Genomic DNA, 23,848 nt, shown 5'->3' with positions numbered 1-23,848 from the left:
GACACTCTGGGGGAATTTAAACAGAAAAATATAGTAAATATTAATACAGCCATTATTAAAAATGACAATTTCTTTCATAGTTTATTTTTTTACAGGAAAAATAACAAACAAAACACATACAAATTCACGTTTTTCAATTATTTGCAACTGTGTGGTGTTTTACTAGGAAAAGACGACCGAATACACTACAGAGAAGCTACTGTGCTAGAAAAAAACAACACAAGTTATTCATATCTACTGTTAAACAAAAATCATGACAAAAAGCTTTCAGTATGGATTGTTTTGTTTTGTTCAGTAAGTTTACTTCAGCTGACCTTGTGCTCTCCGACACAGTACAATGCAGAAAGAAATGCTTTTAGTTTATTCATCTAATGTTAGATATTGTTTCTGTTTGCAGAAGTATCAGATTGGTAATGCATCAGTTTAATGCTCAAGGCAATGTTAGCTTAGCTTTACTGGCTCTAGGGAAATGTGGCTATCAATAACAAACGTACCCTTTCAGTGATTCAGCGATAAAATAATCTTTGGGCTTTGTCCAAACAGCACTACAGCTAGTCATTCCAGTGCTACTTATTTATTATTGATACCTGCTGGTTGCCAATGACAAACCAGAAACCTGCAGTGGATAAGCAGCTAAATCAGACAGTGATACATTTTATACCCTGTATCAATTACATTACATTTGGCAAGGATAGTACAGATAATGGCAGCAGTTATAAACAAATATATTTCCTCTAACTGTCCATAAACAGTAATATCATAGCATCTTACAGTGAAACAAATCCAGCATATGACTATTGGAGTTGACATTTGTGAAGGTCTAATCTACATAGCTACAACTTGCTTATAAAACCTCAGAAAAGCAACTAACACGACTGAAGGATGACAACAGTTACCTTAATGCTTAACCATGACTGATTAGCTCATGGCTATAAATAAGATGCCAAGCAGAAAGGAAATACATACTTCTCTGTCCATGAGTCTTTAATCATTGTTTTCCTGCAGTTACATCATTAATCATTCCAGAGAATGCAAATGAAACAAACATGTGTAAAAATAAATCTGCTACAGAAAGCTAGTTCATGGTTGTTTTTTTAATTAGGTTAATGAATTATAGTAGTTCTGCTACTTTGAGTGCTTAGGTTGAAATAATTTGCTGGATGTGCCAGTTAATGACCCCTGCATAATCCAATCCTGAATATTCAGCGTGCTTAAAGGGCTTTAAGTTGAATTTCTGTTTTTGCAAAGTCAAAAAGAAACTTGTAAACTGACTAAACTCAACTGACCTATGAGGCCCAAACACAATTCTACAGCATTCATTCATACTAAGCCATGTTCTAAAGGAGAACCATTTCGGTTCCTCATTGTTTTACACATTACAGGTTCAGCATTAAGAGACATAACCAGTGAAGTGCATTAATTCGTATGATGTGTTTACAGTAACACAAACATTATCCATTCAAGATAATATTTGAGAAATTCCCATCGTCTAGCACACACGCACTCGCACGCACACACACACACCTACAGTATACACTCAACCATTTGATACACTCTCCATAGAATAAAAAACATCAATAAAGAATGTAAAAGCACAGACACCAAGAGGTTTGTAAGTCATACCTTAAGCAAACCTCTTTGCTGCAATGCATCAACTAGCACTGTACATACAACCATGGTAGCAGTTGCCAAATAAACCACTGCAATATTGATTGCAAAAGAGGGAGAGACAAAGAACACAGACATGCAAGTTCTAATAAGATTTTCTGTCACATTATCCTGAAATAGATCCTGTTGTGGCTCTAACCTTCAGAAATTCAATAGAATATAGCCAAAACTAATTTCATTTCATATTCTCATTTCCACTCCAGTCACTGAGGTAGTGCAAAGTTAATGCTGCCCAACAGAGCATTTTGATGTAGCCTATTGACCACCTTCCCTTACAACAAGCACAAGTTTCTACCATTTGCGAAGATTCAGGTATAAACATGAGTTATCTTTAGAGATACACAATCTATCATAATTTATCAGTTCCTCGTGAATTGAATGCTATACTTGAGTTATTATAATACAAGCCATCTGTCAAGGTCAACATGGTCACTGCATGGTCAGTGATTTATTTCATGAATTTACAACAAGAACATACATTTCTGAAAAATGATACACTTCTCAAACCCTGGATGAAAATTTCCAATAAATCACAGAGTATGTTTTAACATTCACAGTACATCACAGTGAAAAGGTTGATAATGAATGACAGCGATATAATAACCAATAATGAAATGCTTCAAGAAGTGGAGGACTCCCAGTAAGGTTACTGCAATATGTTTGTCTTCAGAGGTTTAGTTTGTATTCAGCACATGATGATGCAAGATTGTTTACCTCATCATAATTCAATCAAAGTCATTCACTGACCTAATTAAAGCAATTATGATGGAAGGGCTCAGTGATGAACAAGGTCAGAATCAGATTTGACTCTGCAGACTCAAATGTGCATTGTGTGCATTGTACGAGCTTATGACATGCACACAATGCATTCATTCACAGTGCAGCTGAATTTAACACACATACACACACACACATGTATATATATATATATATTTACAGTGTCATTGACATGTACAGATATTCGCACAAAAGTAAGCACTGCAATAAGCAAGTGTATGTGGTATAAACTTCTATCAGTAAAAGAACTTCTCCAAACTTTACCTGTGTTAAGCGTGCCAGTGATGAACCTGAAGAGGTACCCAGCAAACTTTAGGATCTCCCTTTTGCATCTTTTCCTGCAGCTCATCACTGAAGATGTTGCTTGCTATTTTTTTTATATATATAGGTTCTGTGTAAAAAAAACTTTTCCCCTCCTGCAGCTGTGATCCCAGCGTGTACACCTTGAGTTGTACAGGAGGTGGCACGCTCATACGGCACTGAACGGCACTGCCTCTCCTCTCATAAATATTTCCCAGAGGTTCCGAGTTCTCCTTCCTTCTCTCCTTCAGAGCTGTGTCTGTCTCTGAGCCAGCAGTAGCCTCGGTTCTCGCAGCTGTCGCTGCGCTTTCACACCTCGTGCTCAAAGCTCTCACACCCCCTTTCTCTCACATACACATACACACTTTCGTAGTAGTCTGACTGCTCATGTGGCTCAGAACCATCTGTGGTGCGTTCAGCCTCCCCCTGACCACTGCTGAGGAGGAGGGACCGGCACGGCCTCGGAGTGGAGGGAGAGGGTGGGAGGGAGGAGCAGGAGTGCAGAGGGGTGGAGGGAGAGAAATAGTGGCACTTGGTAAAGTATCAAAGCTCATGAATCAGCAATGACAGGTGATAATGGAGCTGTTCTTACAGAACGTCAATGCTGATCTGCAGGACTGAGCGAGCTGACAAGAAGCAAGCAATTGTGTTAACAAAGAAGAACCAAAGATCTAACAGGAGGTATTGAGAAACATAATAATAGGGATGTGGCAGCCTAGTGGTTAAGGTGTTGGGCTACTAATCGGAAGGTGGTGAGTTCGATTCCTACGTCCACAAGGCTGCCAATGCTTGGCCCCTGAGCAAGGCCCTTAACCCTCAATTGCTCGTTGTATAAAAATGAGATAAAATGTAAGTCACTCTGGATAAGGCTTTGTTTGAAAGGTTTCTTACTTTACATGTCATACAAATCAAATATATAAAATCAAATGCTACCAAACTGAATTTGTTCAATAAGATCAAAGTTAACATAGTAATAAAAGTGACCACACACACACACACACACACACACACACGCACAGTCAAATGGTTAGCAGCATTACTGTTTAGCTGCTTTAATAAGAGCTGATTCTTTGGCCATAGGTTGTTGTGTGGAAGAATGCAAAGCCATTTCAGTCCATTAAAACCTCTGGTGAAATGTCTAAATCAAGTGTCTGGTATCACCAGATTTTGTTCATCAACATGTTTTTCACTAAAGGACATCCATTTCTAGGCAAGAGATGTGTAATATTCATTCATTCATGTTCACTGATCACTTTATTCTGTAAGGGTCATGATGGCTCCAGAGCTTATCCCAGTAACATTATGTGTAAAGTGGAAGGATTCACTCTGTATGGGCCACCAGTCCATCCCTGATGTAACACTGAAGAAAAGAACAACAGTACAAGCTGGTAGACTGAAAAGCAGAGATATGAGACACCATGTGCCTGGATTTGTGTACAAATAATCTGATCTTCTTGAAGTTATTTACACATAAACCTGCAGAGTGAGCAGATCACTATAGTGCGGTGTACGAGTGCTAGCTGGACATCAGATGTTACTCCAAGACTCATGCTGAAGTGTTGAATCCAGTGACTTCTGTGATACAAAGTTGTCTTCAGTAGCTTGAGCTTGATATTTCAATCTGGGGGTTAAACCCCAATTTAATGGTTAAATCTATTTTCCTTCCTTCTTAAAATTTATAAACAACTTGCTCTAATGGAAATCGACTGGATTTGAACCACTTGCACCTGGCAAATGTTTCATCTCCACAATCAATACCATAATCCTCAAAGCAACAGAGTTCCACAGGATAGAGAAACAGAGGGAGTAGGAATACAAATGGGAAGGATGGTGAATAAGAGGAGATGGAAGAGGAAGACCATTTACATTATTAACTGTCCAGTGTCACCCAAATGAGAACAGCTTCTCTTCTGAGCCTGGTTCCTCTCAGGGTTTCTTCCTCATATCCATCCATTCAGGGAGTTTTTCCCTTGCTGATAGATGGTAGAGATAAATAGTAACTTAAAATGAAACTTTGAGAATTTCATTCTGTTTCTGTACTTCTGTAAAGCTGCTTTGAGACAATATCCATTGTTAAAAGTGCGATACAAATAAACTGAATTGAACTGAATCAAAGCATGTGAGAAAAAGACAGAAGTCACACAGTGCAACAAACGATGACTAAAATAGTAAAAAGTACCCAAGGTCAAACTTGATAATGATGGACAGTGTGGAGCATTTCATATTATGTATTACCTCTTTAAAAGACAGTGGTGCATCGCCTACATCACTACTCATCACGATGTCAATTATCATCAGCCATTCTCTCCATGAGTGCTGTCATTAACTTCAATTACATCAACCCCGCAGACACTTTCTGATCTCCGGTCTGACAAAACCACAGCCTTTTCCACTGATTGTAACATTAATGTGTTTCTATTCAAATACAAGTAGCCAGTCCCGTTCATCATGGCATGAGTACACCGAGAAATCACTCAGCTATGAAATGAGATGCTTTGTGTTCTATGTAGAAAGGGATCCTGAATACAGCGGGTCCTTTCTGATTTCAAGAAGAGCTCTCAAAACAAAGAGCTTTTTTTTTTCTTGAGGATTTAGATCCCAGCCTGTTTCTTCATCCAGTTTTCTGGAAAGAGGAAAAGTTTTCTTTGCCATAAATAGACTTGAGTCCTACAGAGAAACGTATACACAGCATCAGCTCCCAGGCCAGCTGAACAGTTTACCATTCAATCTCAGATGAATGTTTGACATACCAATGTCAAGTTATGTCAAGTAATATTCTGTGAAATACAAAAAACAAACACATCACCGAAAGCCTTGATTCTCATACAGAGAAAGCCTCAGAATTTATACTGATTCCGGTTGATGGAGGAAACAAAACATATGTCACACTCCAATTGGTCAAAAAACAAAGCAGAATATGGCACTCTAACTCAAATCTAACTCTAAAATAATGAGTACATATAACAATTCATTCATTCATTCATTCACAATAGAAAAGAAATTAGAGAACATCCCCTAGACGTGTTCTGATTCATAGTGTGTATACTGTAGGAACATTCACAAGCTATAATGAATGCACGATATAATGTTTCATTAACCTCTGAGGCCTGAAGAATGCAATTCATGGGCATATTGTAATTTCCTAACTCAGCATACAAGTCAAGCATTTATCGCTCAAAAACAAGAACTGACAAGAACGACTTCCCCGTTTGCACCAAATCGCTACACGGCAGCAGAAAAAACTCGTACATCAATGTAATGGCTCATCTTTTGCTGGGTCTCTCTCTCTCTCACACACACACACACACACACACACACAAAGCATGATGTATGTGAAACATAATGCCATTTCAGCACTTTATGGAGTAAAACCCCCCAAAATATCAACCATATTTAGAACATTTAAATCAAATTCCTGCTCAAGATAATTCAGATGCTTTATATACACTGCCTGAGTCATTAGACATTTCAGCATTTTTGACTTTGTGCATACTATTGACACGTACAGATACCTGTGTAGATGATCTGATCAATACCCAGCACATGCCACCTTTTCTACTCTAGATGTCTTTAAAATGGAGCACTTGGATTGCTGGCATCTAGGTATGATTTCAGGTATCCTGCTTTCCTGGCCTAGTTTTTACTCTAGCCTTGAGGTAATGAGCGGCAGCAAAGCCCTCTGCATGAGCCTTGTGCTGAAATATTAAAGCCACGTCCTGCATCCCACATCCGCACACCCTGACCCATCTGGCCACTGGCACAGCAATAGCATGTAAACCACAGATACGGAGATCCAACGACAGCATATAAAGCTGTGACCTAGAGATTTTTAAATAAATTACAGGGCGCAGCGAGTGATATTTATAGCAGAAAGGCAATACAGATGTGTAAAAGGAAAAGAAAATATATGTTATTTGTTCGAATACATTAAATAATGCATAAAGTACTATGAAATATTAACATTTACCATGTGTTGGCAAAATCACATTACAGTTTTGTCCCATTTTAGCTGTGAACTAAAACAGCTCAGAGATTGCAGAAAAATTGTAGAATACATTCCAAAGAGACCTATTATACATAAACAGAGACTACATATAATATAGTTGACATACAGCAAAAGGCCTCAGTCCTGTCCTTAGCTATCGATCACTTAACGATTAGCTAAAGTTTCCTTTTTCATATTGCATGCAAATTTCAGTTCACATCCCATAGTGCTAAAGATAGGAGAGAGTGCTCAGATTAACTCTTCTGTGTATAATCACAACACACTTAGCTACCAAACCATGGATAACTGGAGACAGCTACCAAAAAAATACCAGGACAGCAAAACACAATTATTTTACAAAAGCAATAAAGCTTGGATAGCTGACAAATCCATATTTCTCTCCTACCACACAACCCTTATATTGCATGGCTGAAGAGAAAATTGAAGCACAGTTGAACAAATGATTGACTCCTCATTATTTGTGCTATTCCTGCACCAATTTCTCTAAATCACAGCTCTAATTTATTTATACAAATTATACAAGCTCGACGCTGATCACACAGAAACCAGGAAGGCAGCTGGTTCAAACTACGCTATCTTAGGTGTACTGTAACTTGCAATGACAAAGCCATATATCTTATTGGGATAACATTTGAGATATTGGAGAAATGCAGCGGTGGTTTCTGTTTGTTTGAACTGGAACCTGAGCACAGTGTTCATCACCCACCTCCTATAAACATGATTTGATTTTAGAAAAGGTCAGGTTCAAGGTGTGACAACAACCTATGATTAGAGTTTAACAGTGAAGAAAAATATTATTAATCAGTTTCATGTCCTAGAGATCACTAGTGTCTGTGTAGAAACATGAACAAAACACAACACTTAATAATAATAAGGATTTCTGTTTTATTTCACTAGGAACAACTTTTTTTTTCCTCAGAATGCAATACTTAAGTTAAAATAGGTCAGAAGTTTAATCTGCATCATAGACTGCTTAGTGTCACCACAGCTGATGCCAGACTTTTTATAGCTTTAGCTAAAGCACAGCTGGGCAAGAACTTCCCTGAGGCTAAATGCTCAGTGTCTGCCAGACTTCACAGAGCGTCATCAGTGGCCAAAAATTAGCCTGGCCTCCAGCTGTTTACTATAAACCCAATGAAATCCCACAGCATGGGCAGAACCATGTGAAAGTCAAATGCATCCATCATTAGTTTTTGGACTAAAATCATATGCAGGAGCCTCCCTTGAAATTCTTTGCTATTATTCTGATACATGGAGGTGTGTGATGTGTTGTTTAATTACATATCCAGTTTCTTCCCTAGTCCAGACATGTGAAGAAAGCTGAATGCATCTAGAAATGGTTAACAGTTTGTGAATAGGTGTGCGATTTTGCTCTGCAATGGGATGCCACCCAGTCCCAGGGGTCCCCCTTATGCCCCGAGTCCTCTGGGAAAGGCTCCAGGCTTCCCATGATGCGCAGATGAAAAACCCAACCCTAGAGTCTACATCTGCAACATCTGTAAACCTAAAGAAAGACTTAAGTCAGATATTCAAGGTTCAAGTCAATTAATGAGAATTTTGAGAGATGCTTGTGTCTTGTTATTTTATTAGAAATCAACCTAAACCTGAACTGACAGATTTTTGTAATTAAGCATAAACTTATATTTGTGTGATTGAGTGCATTATAAAGAAGAATCATTGAAATGCATTATAAGCTATGGCATACAAAATCGAGAGTGTCAATGAAGGCATGTGAACTGACTGTGTGTGTGTGTGTGTGTGTGTGTGTGTGTGTGTGTGTGTGTGTGTGTGTGTGTGTGTGTGTGTGTGTGTGTGAGAGAGAGAGAGAGAGAGAGAGAGAGAGAGAGAGAGAGAGAGAGAGAGCAAGAGAGAGAGAGAGCGAGAGAGAAACAAGGACCTTAAGGCTATGAAGAATGATAATGACTTTGACTTATCTATCCATCATCCCTTGAGGTAGTGCAGCTCTGTATTCTGCTTAAACCAAACACTCTCTTCTCTCCTTCCCCTCTGGCCAAAGAAAGATATTAAATACAGTTTCCCACACTGGAAAAGTGCACTCATCAATCCAAATCTATCACAGTATTCTCAAAATTGGACACATTATCTATAAAGGATAGGGTTTGGTTTGTTAACCTGTGAATTTCATTTACCAGCAGCTGTAGTAACAAAGGCAAGAAAACTGGAAGAGAGAAATAGAAAATAGAATAGAATCCTAACGTACAGCAGGGTTTTGTTTTTCAATCTAAATTGAGTACAGTCATAATCTGATAATAAATAATAAATATTATGGAACTGGGATTTTTGGTCTTACTGGCAAGGCAAATTACACATTTAAGTGTTTTATGCAGTTATTACACGATTTCATATCAGCAATAAAACATGCAATAAACATTTTGGTAGCCTGCTTTAACATGTCTGAATAATGTTTTTCAGCTTTATGCTTTACATATAAGGATTTGTTTATTTACTAAGGATGGAAACTTGGCTCCAATTTACTTATAAATAATACTTTAATTAAATCTGACTTCCGAGTAGCCGAGTTCTAAAATGAATAATAATATAACGTTACCATATAACCATCTCCTGATGAGGTTAGAAAAGTGGTTCCATTTTCTACCTGATTTCAGCCGTAAACATAATTCATAATAACAAAGCACATTTCCATAATTGTTCTACTGAGACCTTCATATTATTATTAATCCTGGAAAAAAAACAAAGGACTTCAAGCAAAAAAAAGTACTGATCTATCGTTAGCTTAACAAAAATATAACAGCGGTTTTATATTTTATTGCAGTCAGATTTTTCCCATTTAGTGCATTTAGTACCACATAAACATCCAAACATTTCTTCCTCGGCGTCACTAACAAGTACTTCACCCCCTTTTCCGTGTACATCCGTCTTTGTATCATGGATAACTAGAGCACTCTTGAATGCTTTCTTTATATTGGCTCACAAATCCTGTATAAATTAGGAAGTACTGTATGTTATGTCAGTTAGATGTATACAAGGCTAAATTGTGCATTTACTGATGTTTCATCAATTGCATTCAAATCATGATTATTCGTGGCATTTTCTGTGCTCCTTTACATGCAACTTGATGAATCAGTGCACTTGTGTTCAGCATAAAGTATTTCTCAGCCCATAACAGCCCACTGCAGGTTTTTATCAGTAAAGAAAAACATGCCATTAACATGCTCCACAATAAATAACGAAATAAGGAGACTAGGAGATAATTCGTTGTTAGTGGCAAAACCATTGAACACGCACTTTAACGTAAAATAATGTTGCTTGAACATGCAGTAGTGCCAGAAAATATAACACCTCTCTCACTGCCTGCTCATACTTCTGGCCGTACATGTGCAAGCATCAGCATTACAGGTTACCGTTTTATCATCTGACTGGGAATAGAAGCCCAAGGGATGGCCCCAGTGTTTAGGAGCTATCCTTAGCACTCTGGCACAGATCATGTCTCAGTTCTCAAAATGAGTCTGTCGTCACAGCAATGAAGATGTTACCGCATGTTGACAGCGATGGGAATTAAAGCTGTAAATACAATGACATTGCTAAAAGAATGACCTTCTAGGTACCGGTGCAGCTTAGCCGCACACTCGGAAAGCCATTCTAATGTAATGTATTGGTATGCAGATACTTCTGGGGAAATTACAAACCAATGGAAAAGAAGGCCTACAGTAAAATAAATAAAGAGTAAAATAAATAAAGAGTAAAAAAATCTATTTTAAAAAGATATAGACAGTGAAAGTATTTTTTTTAATTTTATTTTACAGAAAATAATATTCATAAAACACATTATAAGTAGTGCTTTAGTTACTATATATATATATATATATATATATATATATATATATATATATATATACACACACACACACACACAGAACATTGTCCATCGTTATTAAAAATATAAAAAACACAAAGGCTTATTTTTCTTAAATATTAAACAAACAATAATCTGTATCATTTTCACTTGAAATGACAAAACAAAAAGCTTCTTGAATTGAATTAATTATGCAAATATTCCATAGACTGCTTCCAAAAGACTCATAAAATATCATTATAAATGTACGACTGTCTGTTCGTGTTGTGAATGTGAAATGTTTATGACTGATGCAAGGATGGCAAATCTATTGAAAATGAGCTGTGATGGATTTGTTAACATTGAATAAAATGCCACTGCTCTTGGCAGCCTGCAGTGTTTGTCTTGGTCAGGGATCTGGTTATGATTAAAACTGGATATACGACAGGACCCAGAACATAGCACTTTTAATAACACAGTTCAAGTGGCTGGTGATAAAGCACATTTAATTACCTTTGCATGATGTTTGCCTTAGGGATTGTAATAATCTGTACAGAGAAAGGGTAATATGTGTGAACATCAAATTATACCATCACCTTTATCTCAGATAGCTTGACAGAAAAGAAATGTACAAATGTACTAACATGCAAATTGTATAGACAAAATTGAATGTGGGATATCAATTAATGCATCGTCTTAATGTTTGCCATAGATAGACAGACAGACAGACAGACAGACAGACAGTTCTTGTTTTCTACCAAATGTCTTCATCTGCCCTAGGGTTTTACATGAGCAGCAGACTGCAAGGATGTGAAAGAGACAAGCAAGTTTGCCTTTGAAGAAATTTGAGGGAGAACATTATGTTCTTACTTACAAAGCATTAACGATGCATTATTTTTTCCCCATTCATATTTTGACAACTACACTACATAACCAACAGTTTGGTGATGCCTGACCAACACACCCAAAATGAGGGTCTTCCACATACAGTTACCATACTGTTGGAAGCACACAACTGCATTGAATGTGTTTGCATGCTGTAGTATTAAGATTCACTGGAATTAAGAGGCCCAATTGTGTTTGACAATGGTCAAGTTGACAAATCAAGGTCAAGACATGGTTTGCCCAGGTTGGAGTGGCCTGCACAGAACCCTGACCTCGTCCCAAACATTTAGGATGATCTGGAATGTAGCTGTACCCTAGGCTTCCCCACCTGACATCAATGCCTGACCTCACTAATTATCTTAAATATGAATGACCTCACATGTATGTGATGGTCAAGAGTGCACATATGTTTGGATCATATAGCTTAATTTTCCCAAATTGTGCATTCTGCCAAAACACTTTGGCTAGGTTTTTTTTCACAAACTACCTTTTATTTGACCAATACTTACAGATATTATAAATGGATTATAAATGTAGTAAAACATATTATGGATTGGCTGCTACTCGGCTCATTCATATCTAAGCGACTCTTTCAAAATGGACTGGAGGCAGTCTGCAGATATTCCTCTTCAATGCTGGTCTGCTCAGCAGTGACGTAAATGAGTCTGTTCCAGACTGTTTTATTACAGTCTGATAAAAAGGGGAAAGAACAACATTTTCTACAGTGGGAGATGATATATCATGGAGCATGAAAACACTTTTTAAGGTCACCCATTGTTTCCAAGGATGATAAATATGCTAAGATTCATCGGTGTCTGCTCATGTGTTCTTATCTGAGGTTTAGTAAAGACACACCTCGTGAAGCTGGTTTTCTCTCTGATGCTAAAACAGTATAAATGGAAATATCTGCAAAAACAGTGCTTATAAAAGGACCATGTGGTGTAGACATAGTTTTTCCATGGCCTGATTTGTTTAGCTGAAGCTTTGCAGAAGGATTGGAGTTGTGTCTCGACCTACATTCTCTCAAACCAGACTCTAACCTCAACCTAAACACCAGAGCCATTCTGTCTTAGAAATCTAAACAATCACCCGCACTTACAGATAGCAAGACACGGAATCAGCTGTAACTCCAGTTATCAGGTCCATGCATTATGACTGATTTTAATTAAAGACAGTCATTCACAGTATATAAAAGCTTTGGAAAATTTTTAAATCAAGAAAGCATCTGGATTAAAGCCAGACTGTGATTCATTTTGAATTCAGTCCAATTCTCTATACACTATACCAGACTTTATTCATGATTGTATGAAAACGGCATTAGATTTTAGTCATGAGATGACACCTTAATGCTATCTTCGGTATGACATTCATCATGACTTATCGAATACTTGACAGCTTGCTTGCTACGGCTTTGTCATTCCTGTAGAAAGGAGATGACCTCTACAAACACCATCAAAATCTAATCCCACAAATCCCTTTAACACCTCAAAGAAGACACATCACATTCTGCTGTCAAGGAAATATACCATAGTACACATCCAGTATTCTGGAGGAAAACTGTACAGACACTGGCTTGAAAATACTATTAGAGATTGTGTCAAGCTTGGTAAGAGACAACTCCCTTTGGATCCATCCACAATATTCCCTGTGTACACACAGTACCTGTCCATGTCTCCAGCTCACTGAGCGGATCCTCAAAACAGACTCTCAGTTATACGGCATTTGGCAGCTGAAAAAATTAAACATGAAACTTTTTCTTATAGTGAATAATATTCTCCTTTTATAGAAACATTAACAGGAGAATATTATTCACTATAAGGAAAAGTTTCATGTTTATGGAAGGGGACAAGTCTGTTGGTGCTTTCTAACAATCAGAGCTAAAGCTGTTCCAGTTTGTTGCCACAAAAAAATTCATCCTGCTACATTGCTTGGGAATTTTTGACATGTATTTGTATGAAAAAAGATTCTGATGAGGAAGAGATTGTTATAGCTTATGTACAAACTCATTTGTTTTGTGCATGTTTCACAAAGTGTGCTAGTGTAACAGGAATAAAACTCTGTTATTGCCACTGGTGTAGTCTACGTGATACGCAGGTATACGCCGTATACCCACTAGGAAAGGCCAAGGATTTCTGTATACCCACTTAAAAAGTGTGAGGATACGTAACAATATCGTTTTGTGACAGAACTTTCATTCATAAATTCACCCTGCTCTGTGTTGCGAACACAGACTGTGGTTGCGATTGCGAATCACTAACGTTTTTGGATTATTAGGGCTTCCGTGGCCTGTGACCTGATCTGACGTCACCTACCAAGGAGGAAAATCAGTTGCTTGGCGGTCTTTTTTGGTGCAAATTTGAAATTAACTAACTAATGTAAAAGAAGATATGAAACGAAAGCAGACTCACACTACGAGTACAAATGTATTTGGAAAGCTTTGTAAACTAGCAGCTCATTCAGTTCATAATATTCTGCAATGAAAGAGTGTTGGTGATAGAACTGAACAAGTGTTTATTGTTCACTCTTAAATGTACATTGGAAATTGACAGCTGATAAAACCTGTGCTCCAGGTCCCATATTCATATAATATTTAAGGCTAAATGTAGCTCTTAAAGGTATAGTGCACCCAAAAATGAAAATTGTGTTATTTCCTCACCCTCAATTTGTTCCAAAACTGTATGAATTTCTTTCTTCTGTTTAACACAAAATATGATATTTTGAAAAATGTTGGTAATCAGACAGTTGGCAGCACCCAGTGACTTTCATAGTCTATATTTTTTCCTACTGTGAAAGTCAATGGGTGCTGCCAACTGTCTGATTACATTAATCCTTAAATGTTATATGGGTAGTTGACAAATGACCAAGAAAAAGTACTTTTTTTTGGAAAGCATAACTTAAGGGAAAAAAAAAAAAAAAACACAGTATACTCACTACAAAAAACTAGACTACACCACTGGCTACTGGACAACATCAACAAAAAAATCTATTATTTTTTTCACAACAGCACGTTGTGTCATATTTTATTACATACATTAAGAAGGCAGAAACAACACATGGAAAACATCTCTAACAATCGGTCAGAAAACTATGCAGACTACTACAGTGAACAATCGTCATTAATCTTCTAAACACTTTCGTTCTACGTCTTAAGTGTTGATGGTGCAGAGTAATCAAAGGTAAACAAGCTGTCTTATTAATTATTCATTAACAGTCTGTCCTAACTCTAGCATGCTTGCCAGGATGTTCAGTGCATAATAGCATATGCTTCTGTATTACTGCATTCATGCATGGAAACATCAGTGAATATCTTACACCTTAAACTGTAACAATTTAAAGACAAGAAGGTTTTCATGAATTTTTGAGGCCTTACATAGTGCCCTGAGGTTTACTACATAGATTACAGAAACGATGTAAAAGACTCAAATCATATTTCATTATAAAACATCAACATCAACATCAAAATCAACATTCATTATAAAACAAGCAGAAGCTGACAGGTAATCGGCGAGATGCTCGACTTCACTTCATTTCACAGAACACTTCACTTCAGGTACCTGAAGCCACATGTGTCATAAGTGACAATACGACATATCGTGATATTTGAAAATTCTGCCAGTTTAATACACCACATACAAAATGTCACGTATTTCATATTTTGTTTATTCATTACATAAAATCCCTTTTCACTACTTTTATGTAAAATGGCCTGGCACAAATAACCTCTGCCAAACGCGATAAAGTCACCTCCATTTAACTTCTCTTAATTAAAAGATCTTAACTACGGGGCCTCCTGGGTTTAACGGGCTGTTATTTAAACTGTCAGTTCATAGTGTGATATTAAAGTGTAACAAATTAAAGCTCTCACAGCAGGAAAAAAACTTCCTGATGTTGTAACATCAAATCAGATGACATTTTAGACACTCTATGGGTGAGTCATACAGTAATACCTCCTGAGTAACCAGACAATAATTTCAACACACTAAATCTCATTTATCAAGCTCAAAATTTTATTTGTAATTTATTCATGTAAGTTCTTAGACAAGAAATGATGAAAATCCTGTTTATTCTGAAAATCCTGTGCTCCTGCATGTTAATTTACACAAAATAAACCTTCACTTCACATCAAATCATATAATGTACATGGATTACTGTACTTTTATACATGCAATATATACTTTCAAGGTTATTATTAATTATTTATTATTTATTTAATTTATAATTAATTATTATTAATTATTTATTTCGAATTAAATATAGAGCATTTTGCGGATGTATCTTCTCCATTGTGGCTTATAAAAGTACTATTAATAAAAACTAGTGTTTTATATTATTTGAATGAATTAAATAACATAACTAAAAAGAATATGAGGCATCACGAAACCCAGAAATTATGATAAATAAATTGATACATTCAATTATGCCTAAAGAACTGCTGACGTATAAATGGAGGATTTGCCCGTCTGTCTATGCGTAGCCGTAAAGCATAAACAAATGCCTCAGCTGTTGGGTCTTATTAAATATTTTTATGGGCATAGAAGCAAATTAAAATAACTTGCCCTTCTGTCTTTCAGCTTTTACCCTGGTTGTTCATTTTGTGCTCCCAGCTGTAACTTTTACCTACTTTTATGAGTGTCACTACATGCAAATGTTGTTTACAACAAAGTTTTAAAAACTTTTAGGTGGATCAGGTGGAAAATGTTTAGTTTTTGGCTCACAAATTTTTACACTCAATTTTAAGATTAAAAAAAAAAAAGTCTATATGCATCTATATTAGGTTTTTTTTATGTCAGAAAGCTGATTAGGTCCACGCTATAAAAGCATGCTGGATGCGGCACGGAAGACGCAGGAAACTTTCTTATGAATGAATGTCCAGGTTTTTGAAGCTCTTTCCATGTTATGAGGTTCATGTAATGTTTATCATCACTGTGGCTTCAATAAATGAGTGACAATACTGCAATAAAAAATCTGGTCAGGCACTGGTGTGTATGTAGAATCATGTCTGCCTGCACTCACTGAAAATGGCCAGGTTTTCACTGTACCCTGTATTAATCTGCCACTATTTATAGATTGCTAGGCCACCAGCGGAATACGAAAATATGGGTAAAGTAGGTTACCTGAAAGAGGAAAGTGACTTGCGTTCTGACATTTCGCACTGTGTGTGTGTGTAGTAAATTTGACCTAAGAGAATTAATGGTAAAGATGGATGAAAAGTGTGTTTCATTTGGGCTGACAATTTGAGACCAATCTTAAATATTACACACAAAAAAAAATAAAAATAAAAATAATAAAAAATGCACCCATAAGTCATGTGTAATGAGGCGTCATAAGGCTGAGGATCCATTTGCTCATAGTACAACAGGCAAAGGTCGACGTAGGCAAACACAACAATACAGAGTAGACAGAAATCATGGTCAATACAACAAGCAAAGGGACAGGGCAGGCGGCAGAGAATCGTAAGGCAGAAATACAAACAAAGTAATAACCGGGAAATACAAAACAGGAAACGCTCAGAATGATAGCCAAGGCAAATCGAGACTTCGCGCAGAAGCCAGGTTCAAGTCTGTTTATATAGTCAGTGGCTGATTGAGAACAGGTGGTGGTGCAATCAGACCCAGTGAGGGTTTATGGGAAGTGTAGTCCAGAAGCTACTAATACTCAGGAGACTGTTCCCTCTGGTGGTGATCGGAGGATGCTGCAGGGGCTTCATTCATGACACCATGACATTAAGACCACTTGTAAAGCGTATTGATTATCTAGTTACAATGGCACCTGTCAAAGAGAATATATTAGGCGGCAGTTGGATGATCCCAAAGAAGAGCTAATGTAGCACAAATTGCTGAAAAAAATAATGCTTGCTTTGATAGAAAAGTGTCAGAACACACAGTTCATCTGAGTTTAAGTGTCTACAAAGGGCATGTACGTTAGTTACCTGGGTACAAGATGGCACCAGGATGGTCTATGGAAAGAACACAAGCACATGGAGGCACAGTGATGAGCTGGGAAACCATGGTTTCCCGTTCTCCGTTGGTTTTACTTTGACACTTACTTAAACAATGTTGCAGACCAAGTACACCCCTTCATGGCAACCGTATTCCCTAATGCTAGTGGTCTCTTACCACATGATAATGCACCTTGCCACACTGCACAAATTGTTCAGGAATGATTTGAGGAACATGAAAAAAATGTTCAAGTTGTTGAATCGACCTACAAATATAATATACACACATATAGTCATGGCCAAAAGTGTTGGCACCCCTGAGATTTTTTCCAGAAAATTTGGTATTTCTCACAGAAAAGTATTGCAATTACACATTTTGCTATACACTTGTTTATTTCCTTTGTGTGTATTGAAACAAAATACAAAAAAAAGAGGAAACCGCAAAATTTGACAATTTCATAAAACTCCAAAAATGGGCCGGACAAAATTATTGGCACCCTTAACTTAATATTTAGTGGCTCACCCATAGGAAAAGATAACTGAAATCAATCGCTTCCTATAACCATCAATAAGCTTCTTAAACCTCTCACCCGGAATTTTGGACCAATCTTTCTTTGCAAGCTGTTCCAGGTCTCTTATGCTGGAAGGGCACCTTTTCCCAAATGCAATTTTAAGATCTCTCCACAGGTGTTCAATGAGATTTAGATCTGGACTCATTGCTGGCCACTTCAGAACTCTCCAGTGCTTTGTTGCCATCCATTTCTGGGTGCGTTTTGAAGTATGTTTGGGGTCATTGTCCTGCTGGAAGACCCATGCTTTCTGACACTGGGCCCTACATTGTGACCCAAAATCCTTTGGCAATCCTCCGATTTCATTATACCTTGCAAACAATCTAGGCACCCAGTGCCAGAAGCACCAAAACAACCCCAGAACATCTTTGAACCTCCTCCATACAGTATTTGACTGTAGGTATTGTGTTCTTTTCATTCTGTTTTCGGTAAACAGTAGAATGATGTGCTTTACCAAAAAGTTCTATCTTGGTCTCATTTGGATTTTGGCTTACTCCCGTACATTTTGGCAAATCGTACATTTCTTTAGAACTTGTTTGGGGCTGCTTATTCACCATTCGGACTATCCTGCATTGCAACCTTTCATTAATTTTTCTCATCCGTCCATGTCCAGGGGATTAGTACAATGCCATGGGTTGCAAACTTCTTGATCATGTTGCGCATTGTGGACAAAGGAACATCTAAATCTTTGGAGATAGACTTGTAACCTTGAGATTGATGATTTTTCCACAATTTTGGCTCTCAAGTCCTCAGATAGTTCTCTTCTCCTACTCTTTCTGTTCTCCATGCTTAGTGTTTCACACACAGACACACAATGCAAAGACTGTGTCAATTTCTTTTTTTATCTGCTTTCAGGTGTGACTTTTATATTGCCCACACCTGTTACGTGCCCCAGGTAAGTTTAAAAAAGCATCACATGCTTGCAATACCTTTGGCCATGACTGTATATAAAATAAGCATGCCTATATGCATACTTGGAAAAAAAAAGAATGTATACTAGAATTTAAGTACAAATTTAAATGACTATGCAGACTCAAAAATAGCTAAGTATGCAAAATAAATATATTCACAAAATCCAGTATGAAATTTGCAAAGCCGTGTTAGCCACTATCCACTATCTGAGAAAAAGAGAAACAAGCTGTTTGTACATAAAGATACCAAACTTAAGACGAGTTGAAAAGGAGTGGCCAGTAAGGACAGTAACTGGAAAGTAAGAAAAAAACAGAGGACAAGTGTTAGAACATCGTCTACAGATCTTTTTAGAATACCTATTGATATAAAAAGAGGGACAGCTGAGGAAGAATTAGACCCAGTGGATGAACACTACACTAAGAAGGCTGGTGAGAACATCCCTAATATTGGTGAGTGTCACCTATCCTGTAAGCCAACAATAAGGGCCCAAGAAAAAAATGTACCAAAAACATGAGCAAAAAATGGCCAGAAAGAGAAAAATGAGAGGTGGCATTGTGTGAGGAAATAGAAGCAGAGTGTAAGCTGCTTAAAAGGAAACGAAAATTCATGGAGAAAAAAGGTAAGGAAATTATTATAAGAGCATGAAAAAATATAGGATATATGTCCTCCATAAGCACCCCCAAGTGGTCAGTTTCCAGTAGTAAATAGAGTTGTGGAAATGAAAGGAGAAATGAAATAAAAGGAGATTTGGAATTTGAGGAAACTGAAAGGGTAAAAGATAGATGTGTGGGAAAGATAGAGGTGAAAAAGTGAGTGGGAGAAGGAAGAGATCAGCTGACTCCCAACCGGACTGTTAACATGTGATAGAGACATACATGTGTATAGATGAGTGACAGAGTCACAGTAAAGTTTTGGAGTCACTAGATTAAGCAGAGAAGGAAGATGATTACTTAAACAAAATGATACAGAAGCTAGATACAAAAATAGAGTAAGAATTTTATAAAACAGAGCAATTATTAAGATAAACGTCAGAGAGTATACTTGATAAAAGACACTAAGGGACACAAGGGCAGTATGTTCCCTGCGCTACACAAGATCTTAATGGGCTGGACAGACACCTCTATGACATCCATGAGGGAGCTGAGAAAAGGTGTTTGTGGAGGAAACTATGGGCTTGTCGTGGGTTATACTGGGAGGAACAAAGATGGAAAATGGTCTTTAGAAAAGCTGGCCTACCAGTGGCAATGACTTCTAAAATAAAATATTTGTATTTATCCTTTGTAGACTTCTTTAGATCTAATATTAATTTGCCATTTTTTCAACATGAGAAAACTTTCGGATGAATAATACATTGATTTGGTATTTACTGCACACGATACTAATGTACAGTCTTGCCTTTTAAATACAGCAATATTTATTCCATTCTAGTCGGTGGGGCCAAATGACATCAAGGCTGTCACTGATATCTCCATATTCATGCCATCATCATTTATTCATTCTGGCCTGGTGAGTGTAATCTGTACACAGAGGCCATTAATCAACAGTACAGGCCTTGGAGATGGGGCCGGGGGCTAAAGACTAATAGCAAGGTGCTTCTAATTCTCAGCAGAATGTTGATGTTTAAATCTGTATGAATCTGTGGAGAATCCATAAGGTTAAAATAATGTTTCTACATTTTAAATGTAACATGTATTCCTTTCCACTACAGACCACTATATAAATCACTTAGGTATACACAATATACAAAATTTACTGAATGGTTACTTACTTATGGACTTTGTAAACTAGTTTTTATCCCAATCAACAAACCTCTGGCTTCACAGTAAAATTCCATAAATGCAGCAGGTTCAGGTGAAAAAAAGACAGTATAATATTTATGTATAATAGTATATGTCAAATTTTACCTAGCAAGTCTTAAGTTTAAAGTCAGTGAGTCTTTAATGCATAGAGAAACAGCACCCTCGTCTGGTGAGTTCAGGGCATCATGATCAGTGAACAGGTTTGGTTGTTGTTCTGTGTAGTACTCGGACATAAAGAACTAAATGTTAAATCTAAATGAGGCATGATTAAGCAATCCTGCTTGCTTAGTAGTTTGCTAGGTATGATGTGTTTGTGATTGGACCCTTGAGCAAGGCCTTTATGTCTTACTGACCTATCATTAGATAGCACTTCAATTTTCCTTTGATGAAATTTTATAAAGAAAATATAATATGGTATGAGATAGTATTCAAGTAAAACTACAAATACTATAAACCAAAACGATGCCAGACAAAGGTTCATGAACATTTGACGATTCTTGTGTTTTATTAAATTACCACGAGAAAAGGCAATGATACTGAATGGCAAATAAATGAAACATAAATCTTGTGGAATTAAAACTGCTTGCTCTCCTTCTAGCACCTGGCAAGTAAACCCAATTAAGCCTACAAGTAAAAAAAAACCTCACAAAGGTTAGTGTTAACTGGAAAATGTAAATCTGTTGTTTATTAAAATTGCCAGCTAAACTTTGGCCTTTCCCAGTTCGATGAGATCTATATTCATTCCGTATAATAAATGCATTTCTAAAATTTCTCAATAAAGTAAACATTTCAGAAAATTAGTTCCTGATTCACTTATACTAGTAATAGTTCAGAGTTTAGGTCATATGTTTCAGTCATTCAAACACAAATGCTAAAGTCTTGTGTCCAGTGTACATTTGTCTATATTCTCATATCCATGGAGGCCACAGACTCACTTTCCCCACACCTCACTTCTGATTGTTTTCACCCGTCTTTTAATTACTCGGTTCAGTTTAGAAGTGTTTAAAGCCTCTGTTTCAGTTTGTACTTTGCAAAGTAATCGTTCAGGTCTTCGTGTCTGTGACGTTAGCGAGCCTGGCTGTTTGATCTAGACTTTGTTCCTATTTTTCTTACAATGCTTTCTGTCTTGCCCTTTTTATACATTTAGACAATCAACCAACCTTTGCTTGTCCTGACTACGATTTTAACTTGATGTATTTTTGGTTAGTCTGCTGAAGTTGTACCTTATATACTGACATTTACTTATTATAAACTGACATGCATTTGCATCTGCTGTTCTTATATGTGCAGTTTATGTGCAGTTTATATGTACAGTTTTATATGTGCACTGTACATATAAAACATGTAATGCTCAAATAAGATAAATCCATGTATCAAGGTATTATTATTTAATAATAATAATTAAATAAAGAATAGGTTCTTCTATTGACAGCACATGCCAAAGAATTGAATTTTTCTTATACCAGAGAAAATTCCCAAATATTTATCTATTTATTAAAAAACACTTTCATTATGATAGTTCTCACCTCTTAGCCTCTCTCTCAGTACTAAAAAGACAAAATTTCAGGATTGTTATAGATTCGCCATCATTGACACCAAGCAAATGAAAGAAAAACATCCATCAATGGTGAGCAGAGAAGAGAAACGTGACAGAATGCCCTCAGGCTCTTCCCAAGTTGGTGCAATAGTAAGGTGTACAGCCGTGTTTCCCTTGATGAAGAAATAGCAAGTCTGTGGATTTGAAATACTTCTAGATTAATACCCAAGTGTAATATTCAACAAAAACAAAAGCTGTTTGATTTAAAGGTTCAGTTATCAAATCGAACAAATGAGAAACGTTCATTAGCAACCAGGGTCAAGCAAACTCAAGCTCATCATCATTTGTTTTACTACAATGGTCACACCAGTGAATGCACAAAGTCATTTGCTTTACTGAAGGCAGCATAAATTCAGAAACACACGGCACAATGAACAGATCGATACCGTGTCAGCATTAATGCAGGTTTGTTAGAAATACTCTGGTTTAAAACTACAGAATGTTATGGTCTATAGAGATATGCTAACATTCTCAGATGCCTAGTATTACAGTAGCAACATCAATCTTTATACACATACATATTACAAACTTTCCCTTTTGGAATGCTAGTTCTGTCAGGAAAAGCAAAAACAAACTCATTGTTATCTGCTTTAACAGCACCTGACACAAGGACCAGCTGTTTTTTCACACCTATATATATGCAGCACAAACACAACCCTCATATCTTACTTCACATATGGGGAAACTTTTTTTTAAGGAGGTTTTGTAGACATTAAATAAAGTCAAATCAAATTCAAGTGTAACATTTTTTAAGCCAACAGTTATTTAGCTAAAATAATATATGGTGATACAAGTCATGTATAGTAGAAATGTTTTTTGTATTATGCATCATATGATATTTTTGTCATGTCTCCTCCCAAAACTTTGTAGTACCCAAAAAAAAAAACCATAATACAGCTAATTGTTCTCATCAATTGTTGTACTTTCTAGGGTCAAACCTAGTTTGAAACAAACCTAGGGTCAAATGTACATTGTTGGGTTATGGAATTTTATTCTAATACGCAACTGTTCATTTCTCTAATCCTCCTTAAGGAATCTGCCATAAATACAATATATTCACAGCTTTCCACATTCTGCTATCTGGCTAATGGATTGTGCCTCGTTCTAACTCATTTAACAAATGGGAAATGATAAATTTACAACCAGTGTCCTGCAAGATCCCACCCACTGCCATGGTTTATTACAGCTGTCACTGCACATACAGACCATACTGATTTACTTCACTCACAGAATCATACATGAACACATAAAGCTCAATATTATATCAGCATCATTGTGTGTATGTGTACAGGCTTTTAATCCCTTCAGCCAGTTTGTTAAATGTGTTATATTTTATATGTGCTATTTCACCAGGCTCGCTTTTCCCCTCTCTCTTGAAGTTAATAAGACAAAAACAAACAAGCGAAAACCACACAGCATGTAATGTTACCAAGAATTCAAGAAAGAAAATAAAACAGTACTCTGCCGAAGGTTACATAATGCCGACACCGGAGACTCCTTAAAAAACTGTTTACAAAAATACCTCACAATACACTTCATTATATCAACAATTATTGATGATTTCTTAAATAACAAAGAATAGT

The 23,848-nt window shown here is 36.8% G+C and overlaps 1 protein-coding gene across 3 annotated transcripts in view; it reads right to left on the bottom strand.

Moving 5' to 3' along the window:
• Positions 1-23,848, bottom strand: part of kcnip4a (potassium voltage-gated channel interacting protein 4a) — a 115,113-nt gene that overhangs the window by 77,307 nt on the left and 13,958 nt on the right. The window contains exon 1 of one of the 3 annotated variants that reach the window (XM_027169276.2): positions 2,710-3,179. The exons of the other annotated variants lie outside the window; for them this stretch is intronic. Within the exon in view, the coding sequence (XP_027025077.1) occupies positions 2,710-2,794 (85 nt within the window). The 5' untranslated portion in view covers positions 2,795-3,179. Of the gene's footprint in view, positions 1-2,709; positions 3,180-23,848 lie in introns of those variants that run through there. 3 annotated transcript variants of the gene reach the window in all.

Source organism: Tachysurus fulvidraco, chromosome 1 (genome assembly GCF_022655615.1).
Source record: "Tachysurus fulvidraco isolate hzauxx_2018 chromosome 1, HZAU_PFXX_2.0, whole genome shotgun sequence".
Classification (NCBI taxonomy): domain Eukaryota; kingdom Metazoa; phylum Chordata; class Actinopteri; order Siluriformes; family Bagridae; genus Tachysurus; species Tachysurus fulvidraco.
The sequence above is the reverse complement of the archived record's forward strand: the minus strand, read 5'-3'. Positions and strand labels throughout refer to the sequence as shown.